Here is a 24105-nt window from a genome sequence, read left to right as displayed (position 1 = left end):
AACAAAAATCTAGGCAAAGTTGACTTGTTTGATTTATCTGCCTTGCCTTGTCATATAGATGCCCATACAGCATTGGGAATCAATTAAGTTCCATTTTATTTTAGATGGATATGGTTTTGAAATTATGTGACATTTTAAATACATGATATAAAAGAAGTAAGACTTTGTTTACTTTTCCCCCTAACTTAGGAGCCGTGACTGATGAAAATTAAAGGCCATGGATGAAGATGCACTTGAATTACAACCACAAGAATCAAACTCGTTTTTTGGTGCAACAGGTATAACTGCTTGGTTTGTTTCACTTTCCAGCTACCAGATTTGGAGTTGGTTATCAAGTGGACAGGTTGCTAGACTCTCAGGTTCATATTCACACTTAAGGTATCTTATTATCTTGTCCAGGCTACAAATGTTAAAGTGAGCACATTATTCCCCTCCGTAAAAGTTTGGCTCCCTCACAACCAACTCTGATATTCTTGTCAGTAACAGCAGTGTTATCAAAACCTCAGTGTTATCTTCAGTTATTCTCATCTTGCTTGGTTATAGCACTAAGTCCTGTTCTCTCTTTGAAAATGTTCCTTGCTTACATCTACTTCCTACCACGTGGACAGGCTCCATCATCTCATTTCTCATCTGCAGTAACTTTTAAATAATTTTCCTTACCCTTAGTCTCTTTTTTATAGCCCGCCAACCAGAGTACTCATTGTAAAACAGTGTGTATCATGTCATTTCTCTGTTTTCCATTACCCAGTTGGTAAAGTATAAACCTAAGGCCCTCTATATTCTGACCCCGTCCTGCTTTTGTAACCAACCCTGCCTCTCACTGGTTTATAAGGAGTGTCTTTCGCTTCAGGAAGACAATCTTTATCTCACTCCCCAGACTGTACAGAAAAATTAAATTCATGAAGTTCTAAAAATAGAAAAAAATTATTCACAATTTTAGATTATCTGTGGTTCCAATTATATAACATTGTAAAGTGATTATGTTAGGTTTTATGCTATAAGATGGATTTATATCACACTAGCTAGCTACCCTTATAAATAAAATATTATTGAGTTGTCCATTGGACTTAAAATGATCATGTTGAGTTATATTAAAGAATTAGCAATTAACTGTATCAGGAAATTAGATGTTAGTGGCTTTTATTTTTAACTTTAATCTCTAAATCCAGTGTGTATGTGGGGGTGTGTGTGTATTTTTCTCAACAATTTGGGCTTGTCTTTTGACTCAAGTTTGATAATTTCACTTTGATAATAAGTGTAAAATTATAATAATTCTTCATTAAAACATGAAATATAATTGATGTGCTTATAAAAGATGGATGAAGCTCTTTGAGGAAAAACATAGAGTATTTGCTAGTTTAATCTTGCCACAAGCAAGCCTGGGTTATGGGCTAAGTGGTAGATTGAAGGGCTCTTTCATTTTAGCCCTTATTGTTAACACTTATGGTGTTTGTTTATCTTTGAGCAAGTCACTTAATCTGCCGGGGCCTCCATTTTCATTCATCCTAATAATAATGAAACCTCTCAGTACAGTTTTTCAGAACACTTCCCATACATTTCCCATTTGAGCATCATAACAGTCTTGTGGGGTATGCATGAGAGAAACTATCGTCCTCATTTTACTCATGAGGAAACCGAAATTCAGAGGTTAAATGACTTTCCCAGTGTCACAAAACTAATAAGTGTCTAAACCCTGTTCTTTGGTTTAGAGTTTTTAACTATTTCTCTGGCCACTGAATACTTTCTTTATATCTGCAAAATGGAGATTACAGTGTTCTATTGCTTGCTGTTAGTATTAAGAATATTGAAAACAAAAGGTAAAGCATTTAGTAGAACTTCTATAGAAATTAAAGCAAACATACTTTTTATTATTTATAGATATAATTAAAATAGGTACTAATTGGCTTTAAGTTTTCCTACACTTTTAATGGTTCTTTGGTCCTTGTTGATTATTTGTATTTGTTAAACAAAGCCGTGTGTCTCTCAGAGGGCCTGGTCAGTGATAAACTGTCACTGAGTTAGGCCTCTACTTGGACTCTCCCTGGTCTGAGTAACATCTAGAAACACTAACTGAATGAATTGCTTTTTACGTAAGGTTTTTATAAAACTTTGTTTGCTTTTCTCTGGACCAGGAGGCAAGATACCAGATTTGTTTAATTTTATCTTACATTATGTTTTTTGGCAAGGATATCTGATTTGGAGTCCTAATCATCGCATTTATTCAGATTAATATTTACTGAGCACCATAATCTGTATAAACTGTGATCTTGGTGAAATCATTTAATCTCTCTGGGCTTTAATTGATGCACCCCTCTACCTTTGTTTTTATCTGCAGAGTGAACTAGAGTAGGGTTTCCTATACTCTGAGGAACGACCTGGGGCATTGGGTTATGGGGCAATGCAAGGAGGCTGGATGGAGGCAGGGTACCCTAGTGAAATTGAGGCGGGCCCTGCTCCAACTAACTTCACCCTCCATTGCTTCAGAGCAGCTGCACTTTTATTCATCTTATCTATCCACAGAGGCTTCTCGACCAGTTCTCTTTGCTCTTTAGCTGTGGCTTTCTAGTGCTCTTTTATTTACGCCCCAATCCTTTTGTATCCTACTTCAGAAGATAATTTCTAAGTTTCCATAGTCATAAATGAAGGATATTCATGGGATATTGTACCAGAACAAAAGGGGAGGGAGGAGAAAAATGGAAGGGAAATAAAAGAAATACATGGGAGAGATGGAAGGAAGAAAAAGTATGAGCTGAGAAGGGAAAGATGGAGCAAGATGGAAGAGAAATGAAAAACATGTAATGAAGGAAAATGGTATATTTGCTACCTGAAGTTGCTTTACTTAATAATTTTTATAATCATCCACTAAGTAACTTATGCATATGGGTTTAATTTTAGTGAACCTAGAATTTTACTTTCATGAATATTTTTTTTTTTGTGACTACCTCAATTGCTTGGTTTTCCTGTTTCCTTATCTATTAATTGATTTGGGATGAGTATAAAAGTTCTTGTATTAAAGTTTTCATTTCTGATATGATTCAAAAATAAATTCCCTCTTTATTTTTTTAATCTAACTGAATGCTTGAGAAAACAGAGAAGGTAGTCTCTTTTCCTGGTAGCAATTAAATAATGTTTATGTTAATTGAGGTAGTCAGGCATGCCTACCTGGAATTGTGATTTTAATTTTTTTTTTTTTAAGGAGCTGATACTGCACACATGGATGGTGACCAAATTGTTGTGGAAGTACAAGAAACCGTTTTTGTTTCAGATGTTGTCGATTCAGACATAACTGTGCATAACTTCGTTCCTGATGACCCAGACTCAGTTGTAATCCAAGATGTCATCGAGGATGTCGTTATAGAAGATGTTCAGTGCCCAGATATCATGGAAGAAGCAGATGTATCTGAAACTGTCATCATTCCTGAGCAAGTGCTGGACTCAGATGTCACTGAAGAAGTTTCTTTAGAACACTGCACAGTCCCAGATGATGTTTTAGCTTCTGATATTACTCCAGCATCGATGTCTATACCAGAACACGTCTTGACAAGTGACTCTATACATGTGTCTGATGTTGGACACGTTGAACACGTCGTTCATGATAGTGTAGTTGAGGCCGAAATCGTCACTGATCCTCTGACAACTGACGTAGTTTCAGAAGAAGTACTGGTAGCAGATTGTGCCTCTGAAGCAGTCATAGATGCCAATGGGATCCCTGTGGACCAGCAAGACGATGACAAGAACAACTGTGAGGACTACCTTATGATTTCCTGTAAGTCTTGGGGTACAAAGATTGCCAAAGGTATTTTTGAAGGCTCTCTTTCCTAACTTAACATCGGGGTGAAATTTTCTAGACTTCTATAAAAGTAAATCTTATAGACATTCCTGCATTGTTGTTTCAGCTTGAAGCCTGTAAGATAACTCAAAATTAAGAAAAGCAAAGTTGTGCAGAATAAGGAGTCATTTCTCTATAAGGACGCAATAGAAAGATGAGATTTCTTCAATCTAGAAGGACAAAGATGGAAAGGAATAGAACTGAACTTTGAACTCATGAAGGATGTGATCAGGCTATTACCAGCCTTTATTAGATTAGGAACCCTATTGAAATGTAAAAGAAGTTCAAATTGAAAAAAAAAAAAGTATAACCAAACTACTTACATTCTTGTATGTACATGTACTACTTCTGTAATATTTAATGTGCTTATGTAAAATACTATATAACAGATAGCATGGAAAAGAGCTCTGGCATGGCACTGAAACATAACTAATTCTAAAACATGATTTCAAGTATGATGGACTCAGATTATTGGAGAAAAGTGAGGTGCTTTGGAACACATCTCTAAATGTTTAACTTAATGTCTAGGGGATAGCTGTGTCTTCTTGCACATATTTCTTGGTACCATTTTCAGACAAAGTCCTCAATGGGTAGACTATAGTTCTGACCCACTGTGGAAATTCTTAGGTCTTTAGGAACTAAACATCAAACAAATAAAGACCCACTATTTGCTTATATAAATTGATAAGACTATTCCTTTGCTTGGATACCTAATATGATACAGGAACTTAATATAATATATATTGGAGTCCAACATTTTAGGAAATAACCTTTTAAAAGTTCTTAAGATTTTAGAAGGCACAGAATTCTTTGTGTAAACAAGAAAACACCATCATTCAACATGTTTATTGGGCCCCTACTGTGTGTCAGACATTGTAGGTAGTGCAGGTACGAATATGTGCTACATAAAAAATACATAAAACCATTTTCCTTGGAGAGATTACAGTCTACTGTGGGAGAGAAATGATAGCTTGCACTGTGAGGCAGGGATGTGACTAAATTACTGTGGAGACTGGACGGAGTTGCTGACCTTGGAACTCAAGGATGAGTTCTAGTTTTACAAGATGAAGGGCATGGGTGGGAGGGAGACATTCTAGGCAAATGGTATAGTATATAAAAAAGGTCCTGGCCTTTGCTAGGAATGATGAGAACTTTACAATGTACTTGTATATCTTTATGCACTTTCTGCTTAATTCCTTAGAATAAGTTTCTAGAAATAGTATTGCTGGATCAAAGGGCATACACATTTATAAATCTGGTCATATTGCCTCGGTATTTTGCCTACTGTAACTTTCCCCACCAAGTTTATAAGAATTTCCATTTCCCTACACTATGGCCAACACAAGCTATTACTTTCCTTTTTAGTTTTTTGCCATTTTGACAGGGGACTTTATGGTATCCTGTTTCAAGTTTGAATTTATTTTAGGAAGATAATCCTGGTGGTAATACTGAATAAGAATGGGTGAGGGAGAGATTAGTGTCAGAGAATAGTTGAAATGGTTCATGTATGAAATAAGATCCTAAGTACCTCCACAGTAATGGGGACAGAGAAAAGGAGCTGGATTCAAGAGAGATTAATTAGGAAGTAAAGTGGGTGAGATTTGGTGACAGAGTGGGGGTATTTGAGGGTGAAGGAATTCAAAAAGGACCCTGAGGTTTCTACCTTGGTAGATGGGGTACCTGGTCATGCCATTTACCTGAGAGAGGGAAATTGGAGAGCCAGGGACAGAAAGTAAAAGGAATGTTTGAATGTAGGGAGTTCTTTTTTTCTGCAGCATATTCATCTATTAATATAGAAGGATATGCAGAGGTTGGGTGGAAAGCTGAATGATAGTGGCAAAGAGTTGAAAAGCCTTAGTCTTAGGGGGGGGATGGGCCAGGGCAGGAAGCCAAGAATTTACAAGCTAGATTGCTGAATTGCATTGAGGGGCCACCTGAGATGGGAGTCTTGTAGGTTTCTATGTAAGGTGCACTGTTTAGTATGAAAATGCTGTTTTTAAATACCACTGCCACATTTTCTCTTGCAAGACCAGGCAACCCAGGATGGAGAAAGTAGGGAGTTCAGTTCATTGTGCTTTATGAAGGGAAGAGGATCTGGTGAAGTACTTCCCTTTCCATTTTCTGCCCTTTGTGTCGTCTTAAATTTGGTTGCTAAGGAGTAAAATGCATGGCTTTGGTTTAGCCTTTAGCTGCACACTATCTCTTGCCTTTATTATTCTTTAAGGAAGTTCAACCGTCCAAGAAAGTAATAAAAAAAACAAAAAACAGATGTTGCCTTAGTAACAGTTGACATAGTATACTAGATTCTTGTATTGGAGTCCAGACTTGTAAAATTTTCATTAAAAATCTTTATAGTCATCTTTCTTTTAGGCCCTAGGTTTCTGCTAATTTATATAGATTTTAATGTTCCTGAAAAAATAAATACAGATGGACACAAACTACTGTTGTAGTGTATAAAAGTTTTAAATTTTAAATAATGTATAATTTATATATTTTTGTTGCTTGTGCTTTTGGTGGCACAATAAGAAATTGTTGCTTAATCTAAAGTCATGTGGATTTATACCTATGTTCCCATCTAAGAGTTTTAGTTTTAGCTCTTACATTTGGGTCTTTGATCCATTTTGAGTTTATTTTTGTATGTAGTGTGAGGTCAGGAGCTAATTCCACTTAAAAAAATTTATTTTTATTTATTGATTTGAGAGAGAGAAACAGAAACATTGATTGTTGTTCCACCTTATTTGTGCATTTAATGGTTGCTTCTTGTTTGTACCCTGACCTCTGATCGAACACACAACCTTGACATATTGGGACGATGCTCTAACCAACTGAGCTACCAAGGCAGGGCTAACTTCAGTCTTTGGCATATGGATATTCAGTTGTCCCAGCACCATTTGTTAAAATAACTATTCTTTTCCCATTGAAGGTTCTTGGCACCCTTATTGAAAATAGTTGACTGTAAATGTGAGGTGTGAATTTCTGGACTCTTAATTTTATTCCACAGATCTAAATGTCTATCCTTATACTAGTTTCATGCTGTCAGGAGTGGGTAATGGTTTTGTGAAATTTATTACCCTAAATATTAAAGTCTAAAATTTAAAGTCCAGGCAAAAATGCATAATCAGTTTTTAAAGGAGTAGCAAAATTAATAAGCAGTGGCAACATAATGCATTCTTATGGAAGACAAGGGTCCTTGGGTCTGTATGCCTACCTTTTATAGTGACATCGGAGGAAACAACTAACATGCCTCTAGACCATGGGGTTCCGTTCTGCTAAAACCTTGGCCAGAAGGCCTCTATTCTGATATAAACCAATATAATGATTCATTTCGAATACACATTTTAATAAAATATTGCTTTCAGTTATTTTAGAAAGTTTTTTAAAAGACAACAAAAATTATAGCAAATAATTTAAGCTTAGAACCCTTTAAACTAGTTTAGTTAAGTGAAAGCCTGCCACCATTTTTAACATGTTGATTATAAAATTGGAAATTTTACTTGGTACAGACCATAACTTTAATAAAAATTTTTGATGACAGTAATATAGCTGTGTTCTCTCCATTTAGTTGTGTTTATAATCTAAGGCCAGTGACTTTCTCATTAGGATAAAATTGTATTCAAAACACTTTTCTACAATATGTAACTGCTTTTGTAAAAGCTGAATGTTAATAAATTATTAGACTGGTTAGTTCTTAAGCGATGTTTATTACAGTTTTGGTCTGGTGGTATATATATAATTTAAATCCATTTGAATTAATATTTCAAAGGAAGAGCTCAGGTGCTAATGTGTGCAGAATGCATTTGGACTCATCAGATCCATCTTCTAATGACCTTGAGTCAGTTGTGTTTCTGTCAGAAGACATGATTAAGTTTGTTTGGTGAGGTTTATTGTTAATAAAGCACTCTTTTCAAGGGAAAAAACATTTAGGATTGTTATTTAATCTTTGTCATCAAGTGAGTATAGACAATTTAAATTTTTTTTTAAACTTAAGCTCTTTTATCCCAAGAAAGCCTAGTTGGACATTTGTAACAAGTTGGTAAAAATAAAAATAGGTAATAGTAAACCTCTAATAACTAGTATCTGTGCCAGGCTTATTTCTTAAACATCCCTATAGTGTTGGTGTTATCACCATTTTACAGATTGGGTAACTGAGGCTCAGTTTAAATAACCTGTCCAAATGTTACACATCCAGCTAATATTAGGGTAAAATCAGATGTGTTTTATTCAAGTGTCTAATCCAATAAAAAAGAAGAAGAAGAAGAAGAAGAAGAAGAAGAAGAAAAAGCAAGGGAAAAAATTTAAAAAGGAAAAAAATTAAAACGAAAAAGAAAAAAAGTGTTTGCTCCACTCATATTGACTTTGTGGGTGTGTATGTATGTATGTATGTGTGTGTGTGTAAAGTTAATATTGCAAAGCAGTAGAATTTGGAATAAATAGTGATTATTGCTGGATGTAGGAGGCAAATTGAATTTCAGTGATTATTAAAATTTATAATATTATTGAATACTCAGTTTCAACAATGTTAGGAAATAATTTGGGGTGGCCGTAAACATTTTCTTAGTTACTTGTTATAGCAGAAGCCACCCATACCCTGTTTCATTGTTTTTCTACTGAAAAAAATGTTATTTTTTTTCAAATTTATGTTTATGTGAGAAAAAGGAATCCTACCTAAACTATTATTTTTACTCTTGCCCATGTTTACTTTTCATATGTCTTCATTCAAAAGCATTTATTAATCAGCCATGATAAGCTAGGAGCCTTGCCAGCTGTTAGAGATAAACAGTGAAAGTCTCTGGCTTTTTAAGAGTTCCGTCTTGGAGAGAAGATGAATACAAACAGGTAATTACAGTTGAGTGGGAAAAGCTAGCTATATAACTGGATATACAAAGTATTTTGGAAGCACTAAGGAAATGGGAAATTTTTGGTACACTTGAGTGAACTGAATGCTATGAAAGTGTAAACCAAAGTTCTATGGGAGCTCAGTTGAGGACATAACTAAATTTATTTCGTGTCTCTTCCTATTCATTTTCCTCACTTTATTTTGGAGCAAATTTCACATTATTTCATTTATAAGTATTTCTCAAAGACAGAGATTTAGAAAATAATAGTACTATTATTACATGTTTCAAAAAGAATTTGGGCCCTGGCCTAGTAGGTCAGTTGCGTAGGGCTTAATTTGGGGTTAACTCCATTTGAAGAATGAATAAAATGTTCTCAGTAGGTGGCTGAGGAGGGAGGAATGGCAGAGAGCTTGCTCTTTGAATAGATCTATGATTACTTTGTGGGATAATGGGGATTGGGGAGGGAAAAGAGAAGGGAGGAGAGAGCATGCTTCTCCTTTCAGTACCTTAAAGAAGCAGCATGGTGTATGGAAGCACTGCTTGCAGTGCACCAACCATATTTCAAATGCCTAGTAGTCACATATAGCTAGTGCTGATACAGACATAAACGTTTCCATCATCACCGAAAGATTTATTAATTAGTACTGGTTTATAGTCTCAGTGAAATTGCAAACAATATAATCTCTTTTTTTACAACCCAAAGAAGAAATACAAAAGTTCGAAGACTATAAGACAAGAGAGGCTGACAGAAAGTAAACTGACAGAATTCAGAAAGAAGTGGAAAATAAAAGTAAAAATATCAAGATAAAATCCACCATAGAAGCAACTGTAACAATAAATATGTCTCAGTATATAACCAGGGGCAGAAGGACTGGGCTTTATGAAATTACAAAAATGACATGGTTCAAAAAATAAAGGTAAAAAATGATTATGGAGACAGATAAAGGAGACAAACACACGTAAGTGAAATTCCAGAAGGGAACAACCAATGGACTAGAAAAATATTTATAATGGAAGAGATTATTCTGAAATAAAGATACCAGCTCTTTCTTGTTTCAAGAAATTAACATAATGATAAAACCACCCAGTTATAATCATAGTGATGTTTAGTGAACTTTAAAACATTATATGTATATCCACACAAATATTCATTGCTGGAAGACAGTGGAACAATGTGTACAAAATTCTGAAAAAATGTAACCTAAGAATTTTATACCTAGCCAAAACTTCATGGATTGACATTTTTAAGTATTTAGGAACTCAGGAACTGGAATATCCATTACCCCTTTTTGATAGCCCTATGTGATAATGCATTTAGCAAACCAAAGGATCGGTCAATAAAAAGAACTCTAGAATGGAGAAATAGTGATAAAAGGATTTGTAGTGAGTATTGAATTAACTTAATATAAAACTAAATATAAAATATTTGGGAAGAAGAGCTGTGTGAATGTGTTCATTTCCACATCTTAGTAAGGTGAGAATAGATATTGGCTTTAAAATTAATACATGTATGAAAGGCAAGGTATGACTCAGTGTTTTTATATTATCTTTAGACAGGTAAGTCTAATAGTAACTAAACATTTACTTCAAGATCAGTATCCATATATTTAACAAATGAACATTGTGTGCTTACTATACATCAGGCAGTATTGTAGGCACTTGGGATAGTACATTAGTGAACAAAAAGATGACAGAGATGACAGTGCCTTTCCCTCGTGGAGAGAATATTCTAGCAGAGGTACACAGACATAAATAAGTGGTATGCAAGTGATACCGGTATGTGCTTGGGAAGAAAAAGAAAGTATAAAAACGGTTCTGGGTTATCAATGTGATTAGGGTTTGCTGAGAAGATTGCATTTGACCGGAGACTTAATTGTGAGATGTCTCATAGACATCAAAGATGTACGTCTGAATTAGGGAAGCAAGACTACAGTGGAGATGCGAAATTGGGAGTGTTTGGCATATCGATGAAATTTAAGCTCTAAAACTGAATGAGATCGGTCACCAAAGGAGTGGTTGTAGATGAAACCAGGACCAAGGACGAAGCCCTGAGGTCTACAGCATTAAGAAATAGGCTCCTGCAAAGACTGAGGAGACATGGCCAGTGAGGGAGGAGGAAACAGGAGCTTGGGTCCTGGAAGCCAAGGTAGGCCGATCCAGATGAGGGCTGAGAATGGATGACCTTGTTGAACAATTTTGATGAAGTAGCCTGATTGAAGTGAGTTTAGAGGATATGGAATGGCAAGAATTGGAGAAAAGGAGGTGGCAGACACAGGGGATCAAGACTTGTTTGTTTTAAAGGCTGTGAATAGCTTGTTATGCTAAGGAAAATGATCCTGGGGGAGGGGGAGTAAGGAGCAAGCTTTAGCTAGGAGTGCAGATGGTTTGGCTATGGTTACAGGCTACTGTAGTTGTTGATAACCTGATTGATTGTTTCAGTTGTTACCTGTGAAGCAGGTAATCTCTTCTGATTGTTTCGGTTGTTTCCTGTGAAGCTAGATGTTCAACAAACCCTGACTGGGTAGCTCAGTTGATTAGAGCGTCATCCCCATACACCAAGGTTGTGGGTTTGATGCCTGGTCAGGGCACATAGAAGAATCAACCAATAGAAAGTACAAATAAGTGGAACAGCAAATCGATGTTTCTCTGTCAAGTCAATAAATAAAAGTTAAAAAAAAAATAAAAAGATCATCAGCAGAAAGTGAGGATGTGGAGGTGACAGTAGAGGAGAGAAGGTAGAAAATAGGAAAGGGGGAAGGTAGCAGAAAAGTTCCACTGCAGGTTCAGGGTCATGAATTTGAAGTGAAACTATCAGCGGGGTGGGGTTGGGGTGGTGTTGGTGGTGGTGGGTGTGTGTTTCCAACCAAATTTAGCTGCATGGGTACTAGTGCAGAGACAAAGAGGAAAGTTGCATTTAGCCAAGTTTATGGTTCGGCCAAGCAGTATGATGAAATGAAGCGCGAGGTTGGGGCAAGGGATTGGAGAGCCAGGGAATGGGATTGATCATGGAATTAAAGTTGGATTTATTTCTAATGTAATAATTTTTGTTTAAAAATAGCATGCAACATTACACAATTTTCACTAAAACTGTTCATTCTGTCTTCCATCCTTTTATTTCTAAATAGCATAAAAATGTCTATTGATCCATGTGGTGGGATTTTGAGTACATTTTAATTTTTATACTTTTTAAATACTTCTTAATAAGCTGTATAATCTCTACAATAAACTATATATATTTTAAAGCAAAGTTGCAGAAACATAAAGGAATGGAAATAAAAGCATATGATGTTAAGGGTAGTCTGGAGGAGACAAGACTGTGAAGACAGAAGGCAGTTTGATCAGAGCTCAGCTGCTAGACTGCAATTTGTATTTTACTTGGTAGGAAATAGGGCACTGTTCCCTGCTAGAAAATAAGGCGATTGGATCTTTGTTTTAAGAAATCTGACTGAGGACAGTGTCTAAGGGATTTTGGTGTGATGTGTGTTTTATGATGTTAATGTATACAAAATACAATTCCGTTGCAATCCAGTACCATCCATTTTTCTATCTTGGCAAAAATTATAATGAAATTGGTCTTGAGACCTAGAGAGGCGAGAATAACAGAACAATATCACGTGTTTTATAAGGTGGTTGTGAGGAGTAAATGGTATATTTTAAGGGCTTAGTATCATGCTTGGCATGTGGTAGGTAAATACTTGGTGTTATCTTTATCACAACCACCGTCATTTCTTATTATATAGATTCTCCATGAAATGTTCTCTATATCAACTTAGTTTTGCTGATTTTTAAATTAGAGCAGTGTTCTTTTAACAAGCAATTTGTTTGAAGTGGTATATTTCCCTCACCCCCCAGTAATTTTTCTTTTCCAGGAACTATTGGGTTTTCTGAAGTCTTAATGAGCTACGTTTTAGACTCTGCAACATCTGTTAGCATTGCCAATAACCATCCTTAATTTTTTCTTCAGGGGATGTACCTGAAGCTCCTTTGAAGCACTATAAAGTATGCCTATATCTTGCTATAGTTTTGCTGTTACTAATGAAATTGGTGCTACATCAAATTTTTCTTCAATTTTGAAGTTTAAAATGCTGGATGAGATATAAAAATTATTATTCCATAAAGTTTGAGGAAACTGTGATGGCAGTTTTATTTTTTAAAAAGTAGAAAAAACTAGGAAGGAAATTTACCAACATAATGATGGAATCTCTGGTTGGTGAGACGGTGAATTTTTTTTTTTTTTTTCAGTACTAAGTTATATACAGTGAACATAACATTTCTTTAAAAAAATCAGAAGATGAAAATAAAGGTCTGGGTTTTAAAGACAGGGACCTCCTCACTCTGTCTCCACTTCTCACTAGTTCACTGCTTTGGGCAAATCACATACCATCTCAGAGCCTTTATTTCTTTACCTGGAAAGATGAGTATCAAAAAAATAAAACTACCTAGAAATGCCAAGGAAATTGTGAAATGCCATATAAATGCTAGTTATTATTAGAAGTCTTAATTTTCAGAAATTATGTGCTTCTATTTTGGAGAGACTTTCTTCTAAAGCTCTAGTTCTTCATTACTGTATTAGAAGAAGGCACTTATGCAGAAATCATATGTAAGTGACTCAATTTTATTGAAGCTTTTTCTTTGTCTGTTTTTAGAAATTTATTTTTAATGGTAGCTTTAAAATCACAGTGAAATTTTGAGTGACAGGACCATCAAAGTATTTTTTTAAACAGATCACTTCTTTAATAGTTCATATTTGGAATAATTTTATAGGTTGAGTTATGGAGCAAATTCTCAAGGTGAAAATCTGAAGGTGAATTCTACTTTTGTCAAATGATAGAATAGTTGTGTTCGACTCAGGTAAGCCTGTATATTTGAAATGTGTTTCTCACACATTAATGAAAATAAACAGAAAGTCTTTTACTTCAGGTTATAGGTAAATACATGACATTTTGCAAAGCTCAAAAATGATTAGATTTTCCAGTCATCAAAGGTTTATCTTGAGTACCGACAAACTAATGTACGTATAAACAGGTAGTCTGACCTTGTTCTTTGTAAACACAAGGGCACTTGATCTTCTAGTACTTGTTAGAATCCGTTTGGATAGACCTTGCCAAAAGAGGCCAAGCTTTATTAACAGTACCAGCTGTCAGAGATGAATTCTCTGAAGACATAACAAATATACTCAGGACTTTCCTGCTGGTTTGGTGAGATCTTCGTGATCTCCACCTAAAACTCCAAAGCCACCTTTAAGAAAATAACATGGGCGCCCTGGCTGGGGTGGTTCAGTTAGTTGAAACATTGTTCACAAAAAGGTGGTGGATTTGATCCCCAGTCAGGGTGCATACAGAAGACAACCAATGGATGTTTCTCTCTCTCTCTCTCTCCCCCCACCTCCCTACCTCCCCCCCCCCCGCCCCCTCCCCAATCCCTCCTTCCCCCTTCCTTTCTCTAAGCATATCCTTGGGTGAGGATTAAAAAAAAAGAAAATAACATTGGCTTAGTCAGCTTGGATATGTCATAAAAATGTTTAGCTTTGGAAAAGGGCAGGTACACATTAGACCAGAAATAAGTACATATACTGATTCTTTTCTCCTGCAAATCATATTTATCCTTTTTTGCAAACCATTTTTATAAAACATAGTCAAGATATTTGAATTTAGGTAATTATCTTCAGAGTTCAGAGAACTTCTCTTTGTTTTTTGTTTTTTTTGTTTTGTTTTATAATTGCAAAGAGTTTAACCAACTGATCTCTTTGACCCTTCATATCATTAAGCTTGTCCTGGATCAGCTCAGTTTCTATAGCTTCCTTAAGCTCTTAACCCAGTCTACCATTCTCTCACTTTTAACCAAGTCCTTTCTTCCTATTTCCTATCTACTGTTGAAGCCACCAGCCATGAGCTCCTCCAACTTTCTGCATTACAGCCTTCCCCCTCTCCCTACACACAGTGTAGCTCTCTTCTCATCCAGGTGACCCTCGCAGGTCTCGGAAGGGTAGCGTATTTATCCTCCTATTTCAGGAAAATTCCTTTATCTTTGTATCTAGTTTGATATCTCTTTTCCTCTGAGATCTCGATCCAGAAATTTCACCAGGTCTGACTTCAGCCTTTACTTTCTGTTACTTTCTCCCACGGATTGAGCATGCATGAGTATTTTTATCAGGTAAACAGAGAAGTCCTTGACCCCGCAACCCATTCTAGTTACTGCCCCTTTGTTCACTTTATTTTTATTTTTTATATTTTGAAATTTTATTTACTCCATCACCATTTATCTCCCTCATACCCTCTTCCGCAATCACCACACTGTTTTGTTCACTTTAAAATTCGACTTCTTAAAGAAAGTCATACCTTCCATTGAATCCTCAACCCACACCTGACTCCATACAGTCAAAGGGTGCTGTGAGCACAGAGGGATAGGGATAGGCAGACCTTAGTTAATTAAACATGTAGTAAGAGAGATCCTTTTCCTCGTTTTTCTTAACATTTCTTCCCTCAGTCACTCAGTCACCTAAATCACAAATCCCATAGTTTTCTGTGACTTCTTTGTCAAGTCCACCCAGCTTCCCCATCTGAACTGTATCTGTCCTGATTTGAGGCCTTGGCATCTGTCATCTGCATTACTGCAGTAGATTCGCGAGTGGTGTCCCTGCTACATGTCTTAACCCCTTTTAGAGCCACCTTTCTCAAGGCTGGCATGGTATAGCAAAAATGACCATCTCACCTTGTCACTGCTTGGCTTAGAAGTGCCCCATCACCTACAGCCGCGGTTGTCAAAATTCTGATCAGAACCCCTAGGGCAGACTACCTCTAAATCTATCTCTATATTAGTCTCCACCCTTGCAGATTCTGATTTTGTAGAACTGCTGGGTGCTGGCCTGTATTTTTAAATTCCCTAAGAGATTTTGACACCTGACCTGATTGAGAAACCTCTCCAGCCTGCTAGGATCAAGGCTGAGCTTCTCTGCCTGGTTACACAAGGCCCTCCATGACCAGGCTTTGTCTTAGCCATTAACCACATTTCCCACCATGCCCCTCGTGCCGATCTGTCAGGGTAAAATCACTCAATTTCATATGAATCAATTTAAAGATTATGTTTGTAAAAAAGACCTGAAAACAGTAACACTTAAGTCCCTACTAATATTATTTGTAATGTGTTTCCTGTCTTCTTAGTGGATGATGCTGGCAAAATAGAACACGATGGTTCCTCTGGAATGACCTTGGATGCCGAGTCGGAAATTGATACTTGTAAAGTGGATGGCACTTGCCCTGAAGTCATCAAGGTGTACATTTTTAAAGCTGACCCTGGAGAGGATGACTTAGGTAAGAGTACACCTTGAGCACATTACACATCCTGATCCGAGCACTTCAACCTGATTACTCCTGGGTGGGTTAGATTGAGAACATTGGAAACCTTTTCTGAAGATAACCTTTAAGCAAGGATTCCAAGGTAGCAGTAGAAAAGTATGTAAAATACGATAAGTGAAATAGGTAGAAATGAAATTTTCACATAAATTCTTGGAGCTGTCATCTTCCCTGATAGGTGGCACTGTAGACATTGTGGAGAGTGAGCCTGAGAATGACCACGGAGTGGAACTACTTGATCAGAATAGCAGTATTCGTGTGCCAAGGGAAAAGATGGTTTATATGACTGTCAATGACTCTCAACAAGAAGATGAAGAATTAAGTAAGTAGGTGGCCTTTTGTGGGAGAAAATTTTATCTCGGTAGCTCTTAAAATATATATATAGTGCCAGTGTTTAAAGGCAACAAGTAGCATTATTGTAGAGATTATTATGCCGCCATATTCCAAGGGAATCATCAGTGACTTATTATATATGCTTGGAATGTTGCTTTAAAAACAAATTATGGTGAAAACAAAGAAAAGAATGATTCATTCAAATATTTGAGTGCTTACTGTGTGAAAGTTTTGTTCTAGGTATGTAACATTTGAACCTTTCTACTTGTCTATTAAATGAATTCAAATGACAGTATCTTTCCTCAGATCTCTGAACCTGGTCACAAAAGTTTATATAATTTTCTACTTAGATGTTGCTGAAATTGCCGATGAAGTTTATATGGAAGTGATCGTAGGAGAAGAGGATGCTGCTGCAGCCGCGGCAGCAGCCGCCGCACACGAACAGCAAATCGATGACAATGAAATCAAAACCTTCATGCCAATAGCGTGGGCAGCCGCTTACGGTAAGTCGCGTAGCAGCGCTCAGGATTGAGTTGGTTTTCAAACGTGAATTCATGATTGAAAAACAGTTTCTGTGGTCTTAGGTTTCAGAAATCTGAAATGCCAGTAACCTGTAAGGGTTATTTGATTTGAACAGGAGGAGTAGAGGGAGATTATAAAATCTACTTTTTGTCTTTATTTTTAACAGGACTTTACTTCGTGTGTATAGCACGTAGAAGGAAGTATTGCAAGAAGTACATAGGTTTTCAAGCTGAAACTTTTCATCTTGATTATATCTGTCCCATACCCTTCCATTTTCGGGAGACAACAAGGGAGTCCATGGGGCAAAATGCTTTCATGTGTTTTTTAAATTTGGAAGCTAGACCATTTCTTCCAGTCTTGCTGTAATAAATGTGGTCATGAAACCCATTACCTAGATGGGGAATTTCTGTCATTCATGAGTATCATGGCTTACTTTACATTGTTGTAGTTAATAAAGAATCCCTAATTCTTTATAATTTATAATGCAGTATAATTTTGTTTTTTAATGCGCATTGTTAGGTAATAATTCTGATGGAATTGAAAACCGGAATGGCACTGCAAGTGCCCTCTTGCACATAGATGAGTCTGCTGGGCTCGGCAGACTGGCTAAACAAAAACCAAAGAAAAGGAGAAGACCTGATTCCAGGCAGTACCAAACAGGTGAGGGCACACGAGTTCCACAGCACAGCTTGCTCTGCGAGCTCTCAGATGAAACTAGTATGTATCCACAGAGGTGATGTGATGGCATTTTAGCTGCTAGACCACATGTAGCTTTTGTGTATTGAAGTTGAAAATATAATTTTAAGAATTCAGTGATATTCATGAATGATTTTCTTGGATAAAAAAAATAGGGAATGTATTGAACATGAATGAAAAATTTCAAAACTCAGGTGATTTTTATGTGGAAATGAAAACAAATCCCTCAAATATGTTACAAGCATTAACCTTTTTAAAACTAATATATTTAAAGAATCGGATTATGTCAGCATAAAGGAGGCATGATTTACAGAGCAGCAGGACAGGTACTTCAGTTCACATGACATTCTTGTCTATTCTTGTATGCCCATTTACATCTCAGTAATTTTATAGTGTATTTAAACTTCACTCTAAATTGACATAAATTATATTCTTTGGAATAACCAAAGCAGAAATTGTGATTACAAAACTTTATTGTGATGAGTAATTTCCCACTGATTTCTAAATTGATAATAGCTTTAATCACTAGTTGATGGAAGTTCCATATTTATTTACTTATTTTAACCTGGAGGGAGTGAGGTTGGTATAGTCCTATGGAATGAAGTGTCCAGCCCAGATTCCTCTTTATGACAGGTTGCTATACCTCTTGAGTTGAAACATGGTAAAAGCAATGTTAAGTAGCAAATACCTCAACTTAGGAGTACTTGCCCAATAATGTTCAGAACACACCCTTTAAATTCTTGAAGAAACCAAAACAGAAGTTGGTTGATCACTGATGTACCTTTCTTTTCCTTTCTTAGCAATAATAATTGGCCCTGATGGACATCCCTTGACCGTCTATCCTTGCATGATCTGTGGGAAAAAGTTTAAGTCAAGAGGGTTTTTGAAAAGGCACATGAAAAACCATCCTGAACACCTTGCCAAGAAGAAGTACCGCTGTACTGACTGTGATTACACTACCAACAAGAAGATAAGTTTACACAACCACCTGGAGAGCCACAAGCTCACCAGCAAGACGGAGAAGGCCATCGAATGCGATGAATGTGGGAAGCATTTCTCTCATGCTGGGGCTTTGTTTACTCACAAAATGGTGCATAAGGAAAAAGGAGCCAACAAAATGTATAAGTGTAAGTTTTGTGAATATGAAACAGCTGAACAAGGCCTATTGAATCGCCACCTTTTGGCGGTCCACAGCAAGAACTTCCCTCATATTTGCGTGGAGTGCGGTAAAGGTTTTCGTCACCCGTCAGAGCTCAAAAAGCACATGCGAATCCATACCGGGGAGAAGCCCTACCAATGCCAGTACTGCGAATATAGGTCTGCAGACTCTTCTAACTTGAAAACACACGTAAAAACTAAGCATAGTAAAGAAATGCCATTCAAGTGTGACATTTGTCTTCTGACTTTCTCAGATACCAAAGAGGTGCAGCAACATGCTCTTATCCACCAAGAAAGCAAAACACACCAGTGTGTGCATTGCGACCACAAGAGTTCAAACTCAAGTGATTTGAAACGACACATAATTTCAGTTCACACGAAGGACTACCCCCATAAGTGTGATATGTGTGATAAAGGCTTCCATAGGCCTTCAGAACTCAAGAAACACGTGGCTGCCCACAAGGGTAAAAAAATGCACCAGTGTAGACATTGTGACTTTAAGATTGCAGATCCATTTGTCCTGAGTCGCCATATTCTCTCGGTTCACACAAAGGATCTTCCCTTTAGGTGTAAGAGATGCAGAAAGGGATTTAGGCAACAAAATGAGCTTAAAAAGCATATGAAGACACACAGTGGCAGGAAAGTGTATCAGTGTGAATACTGTGAGTATAGCACGACAGATGCCTCGGGCTTTAAACGGCATGTTATTTCCATCCACACAAAAGACTACCCTCACCGTTGTGAGTACTGCAAGAAGGGGTTCCGAAGACCTTCAGAAAAGAACCAGCACATAATGCGGCATCATAAAGAAGTGGGCCTGCCCTAATAATACTTCTGCAGACATTCGTGGAGATGTTGGCCTTGAAGCAGAATATCTTAAAGCCAATCAGTCTCATTCACCTACAATACTGTATATTGATTTATGCTGTGTACAAATAGAATATTGCTTCTAGTTGACTTTATTATTGGTTTTTTACATTTTGTTCAGTAGTGTGTTCTGAATTCTGTTCAGTTTGTTTAATCAATGGGAAAGAGCAGGAAGAAGCAAGTTGCTTTCGATGAAATAAACCTTGCTTCTGTACTGAAATTTCCTCTTACTAGTTTTATATTTATTTAAATATTTACCTTGCTTACCTTGATGGTACTCTTCTACGACCATTTAACTTAAAGTTAGGGTAAGACTTTAGATTGAGTCAACATGATTACTTTCAGAGTAACTATTTTTCCCCCCATGAATTTCTCACAATAAAATTGTCAGAGACATCTACTAACATAAATGGGAGATTTAGCAGTCAGGTCTAATTAGGCTAACATGGAAGTCGTTTACTTGTCTTGCTTAATCTTTTCAGACCACATGACAATGAAAGTTTCCGTTTGAGCTTTTGCATACCTGGCATTGCTGAGTAAAGAACAGTGGCTGGGTTTGTGTTTACTTTTCATTTTGTTTAGCAGACAAAATATACTTTTGGGGGGCTTTCTTTGGAGTATTTACATCTTTTGTCAGCATAGCAAAGTTTTAGAAAACTTTACTGAAAATTTTTGCTTGATCCTGTTGTATTTTGATTATTCTGTCTGTGCTGCTTTGTCTTGGAATGGTCGTGTGCTACAAATGAGACTTACTGGGGACTGCATTTTGGAATCTCCTAGAGGTTAATTCGTGGCTCTTAGGATCTTTTGCAACTTTATATATGTAAATGTACTCTGAATTATGTATATGCACATATATATAAAACATGTATCTGTGTGTATTGCTTATTTTACATATTTATACACACAACCCCAAGTAGTAGTTGTTTAAAATCTATAATGAAAAGTATTACATTTACAATAACATGAAAGATGCAGGGATGTATGAGAGCATTTTGTAAATAATGCTCTTCAGAGAGACTACTCAGGTGAAGAATTAGAAGGAAAATAAGGACACTAGTATTTTTAAAGAGTAAAGGTATTTTCTTTTAAATATCTTTGGTAATTGAAAAATAGAAGTTAAGATGTTTCTAGATAGAATGTTTTCATACAACTTCAGCTCCATGCCTTTATATTTTTCTGAAAAGCTAATGAGTATCCAGACAGACTGTCCTCAGTTCTCTCTGAGAAGCCCTGAGAGGACTCTGTGTCACCAAGCGAGGGAGACTAAGGAAGCTAGGGCTCCACATGCCAGAGACTGGGTGCTAATTATGATTTACACTTTTCAAGTTCAGCCTACGCTGTTATTTCTTAGTTATAGCTAGGAAACTTTCAAAAACTTAACACTTAAGTTGGCTTTGATTAGAACATAAGATAAAGGTATGCTTTAAGTGCATGAGGAAAATCTGAGGCCTTATTTGGAACATCACCAACTCTTTCACTGTCTTGTTTTTCTTTGAGAGTTTTTTTTTTTTTTTTTTTTTAATAAATAGTTCTGACTCATAAAGTGAATGCAGTTAATTAGAATTTGTTTATGTTAAAGGAATTTTGGAGAACAGAAGACAGTTTTTGGGGTCCTTAAATTGGCTGTCAGCACATACGAGTACCTGGCACATCGTGGGAGATACAGGACTTTTCTTCCCACTTGATAGTTGCCTTGCCACTTCATTATGGTGCTCCATCCTCTTTCTCTTTCATCTTTCTCTTTGCCGTTGATATCTGTATTCAAGAGTTTGTAGGGTTAGAAATCTAAATATTGTGTGTTTGGCAAGCCTTTGAAGTGCTGGATTGATTTAGTCCAGTTTAAATCAAATCCTTTAAGCTGGTATGAACTCCAACCTGAATGCCAGTCAGAACCAAGGCCTGGGCCTGTCCCAGTGGGAACTCCTGTGTCCTCTTGGCCTCCATAACGTGCTTTTTAAAAAAAAGTAACAAAATTGTGTGATTCATTGCCCTGTAGAAGTTCTATTCTTGAAAGCTCTGTCTGTTTTTTTGTGAGAACCTTTACAATCTCCCTTATATTTTTTTCCACCAGATTAATGTAAAAACACATTAAATTGGAAGTTAATTTTAAAACATCCTGTAAAATTAATACAGAAAATATAAGTAATTGGTCATTATATTTTTTTAAATAAACTGAAAGATAAAGAACACAGCATTTTACACACTTTATATTTCTCTTATATAGTCTGGAATCATACACAGTTCTTTTCTTTTTAAAGCACAATATTGAAACCTTTAAAAGGTATTTAAGGGTTTGGTCAAGTGAATATTATAAAATGTATTTGTCTGTATAAAGAGAAAATAAAATTGTAGTCACTTATGTACTGACATTAGTTACAACCTAGTTTTAATTCTTAAAAAACAATTTTGATTAGCAAAGCTAAAAAAAAAAAGATTGTTTCAGTTAAATGTTTTAAAGAGGTACAGATTTTTACAAGGACATAATATAAGTTATTGTTCTGTAGAAATATCCTATTAAATATTGTATGTCCCTCCCTCTGTACACTTTGTAAAAAAAGTAAAATACATAAAAATAAAATCATATAGGGATGTGTGACATTATTGTAATTGTGTACTTGAGAATAACGTGCAAAAATAAAAATCAGAATATTTTCCTGTTAATGAATGTTTAGTCTATTTGATACCAGTACTAAGTTAATGCTTTTTCTTAAGAAAAAAAATGTACAGTTTTTGTAAACCTAATAAACATCAAAAGCAGTGGATTATTTTCATTTCCCCATTTCTTAGTTCCTTTTATGCAGCAGTGGAATTCAAAATGCTTGATTTCTTTGAATTTTGTGACTTGAATGCAAATACTGATATTTCAGTCCTGTGAATTTGCAAGTAATATTTCAGATAAGTTAGGTGATTGGTGAGTCCTTTGATGAGATATCCTTGAAATTCATTTTTTCTTTTTATCTTCACAAAGGATTTGTTTTATTAGCATCTCCAATTCACCTGAGATAATTTCCCTTGCATAAAGTGGTTTTTGAGAGCACTTCAAGTTCATTTCAGTATCAATCCATAGCACATTGACTCACTGGGGGTTGTCACCTCCTCCACAGCAGAAGCCCTGCCCCCAGTTGGGAGGACTGGTAGACACTAACATGCTGGAGAATGTTCATTAAAGATGAGATCCTGCTGATATTGAACTATGTAGGAATAAGTATTTGCCTAATAGTCGCAACAGTAAGTAATCAAAACTTGAGTTAAGTGATCCAGAGGACATGGTGAATGTCACTGTCCGGAGCCATAAATCATAAAAGTCATAGCATGCTGAGAAACAATTGTAATACAATGCCCAACAGGTAACATCATACCAGTCTGTGATCCCAGGTGGTCAGATCAGGTATTGCTCTGTTCTCTGGGAATCTTAGTATTAATTTCCTTTCTTTCTCACAAATTCTAAGATTCATGTAAAGGAAAGCATGACCAGTCAAAATCTTAAAAGGGTGCTGTTTCAGAACAGTGCTTTTCAAATGCCAAATTCTCAGTCCCACCCCAGACCCACTGAATCGGAAAACTGGACTTGGGACCCAGTGATCTTATGTCTTAATGTGCCCTTCAAGTGATTCTGATTCATGTTCAAGTTTTGGAAACACTGTTTTAGAGCACTTGAGGAACTTCAAAGATTAGAAACGCACACATACACACAAAAGCCAGAAATAAGCAGTTGAAGGTGAAATGGGACTCACAATTTATACCTTGGGTTTACCCCTTTTAAAGTGTGAGCCTGCAGGTCAATAAGTCCTTTAGTTCACAAGTAAATAGCGTGAGCTTCATAAATCTTATATGACCTCCGGAAGTTACACTCCTCAAAGGTAAATGGAACCGAGAGGAAGATTCAGCAAGTAAAAGAGGAGAAGGGCTGGAAAGTGTATGTGTTTAATTAATTGGCCCAATGTTACTTAAGTAATTCATATCTGAAAACCCATTTTGCCACATTCTGTAACTTTAGATGCGGTCAAAGTTAAGTTTGCCCTTTGGGGTTTTGTTTTGTCTTTTGTGTATATATTGTTTGCCTTTTTCATAAAATAATTCTTGGATTTGTTATATATTGTTGTTATTTTCGACATCTGCTATTGTAAATAAATTCCTATTTTGTTTTACGTTACCCTAGTGGAGTGTTGGCTGTAGACAAAGGCACGCACACGCATGGAAATGAGGAAACAAATCACATAGTTAATCAATTCCCAACACAGTGTAAGCTGGAAGTGATGGGGCCCCTTCAGTAGTCCAGCACTTCTAGCACCACTGAAGGTATCGCTGTTGCATATAGATATAGCATCTGCACCCGCTCAGACTTCGAAATCACTTCCATGACCTCTGAGATGGAAATTCTTAGTATATTAAGTTCGAGGTAAAACTCAAGAATGATTCTCATTTACTTGGTTTTTCCATTCACTTGGTCCTGTGTCACTTGTCATGCTGGTATCTGTGAACATAAGGGATTTCGCATCGTAGTGAC

At 36.4% G+C, this 24105-nt stretch overlaps 1 protein-coding gene across 3 annotated transcripts in view; it reads left to right on the top strand.

Annotated features, from left to right (window-relative positions):
• ZFX (zinc finger protein X-linked) overlaps nucleotides 1-23746 on the top strand; it is a 38550-nt gene extending 14804 nt beyond the window's left edge. For 2 of the 3 annotated variants that reach the window (XM_090263921.1, XM_090263922.1), the window contains 7 exons: nucleotides 190-278; nucleotides 3197-3766; nucleotides 15828-15977; nucleotides 16198-16341; nucleotides 16703-16855; nucleotides 17394-17534; nucleotides 18371-23746. In XM_090263921.1, coding sequence (XP_090120047.1) covers nucleotides 218-278; nucleotides 3197-3766; nucleotides 15828-15977; nucleotides 16198-16341; nucleotides 16703-16855; nucleotides 17394-17534; nucleotides 18371-19554 — 2403 coding nt within the window. In that variant the 5' untranslated portion in view covers nucleotides 190-217 and the 3' untranslated portion in view covers nucleotides 19555-23746. The remainder of the gene's footprint in view (nucleotides 1-189; nucleotides 279-3196; nucleotides 3767-15827; nucleotides 15978-16197; nucleotides 16342-16702; nucleotides 16856-17393; nucleotides 17535-18370) is intronic. The other variant, XM_090263924.1, reaches the window with a different exon arrangement.
• The last annotated feature ends 359 nt before the right edge of the window (nucleotides 23747-24105 follow it).

Source organism: Furipterus horrens, unplaced genomic scaffold (genome assembly GCF_987537825.1).
Source record: "Furipterus horrens unplaced genomic scaffold, mFurHor1.1.pri manual_scaffold_17, whole genome shotgun sequence".
Lineage (NCBI taxonomy): Eukaryota > Metazoa > Chordata > Mammalia > Chiroptera > Furipteridae > Furipterus > Furipterus horrens.
Note: the sequence above shows the minus strand (reverse complement) of the source record. Positions and strands in the feature narration are given on the sequence as shown.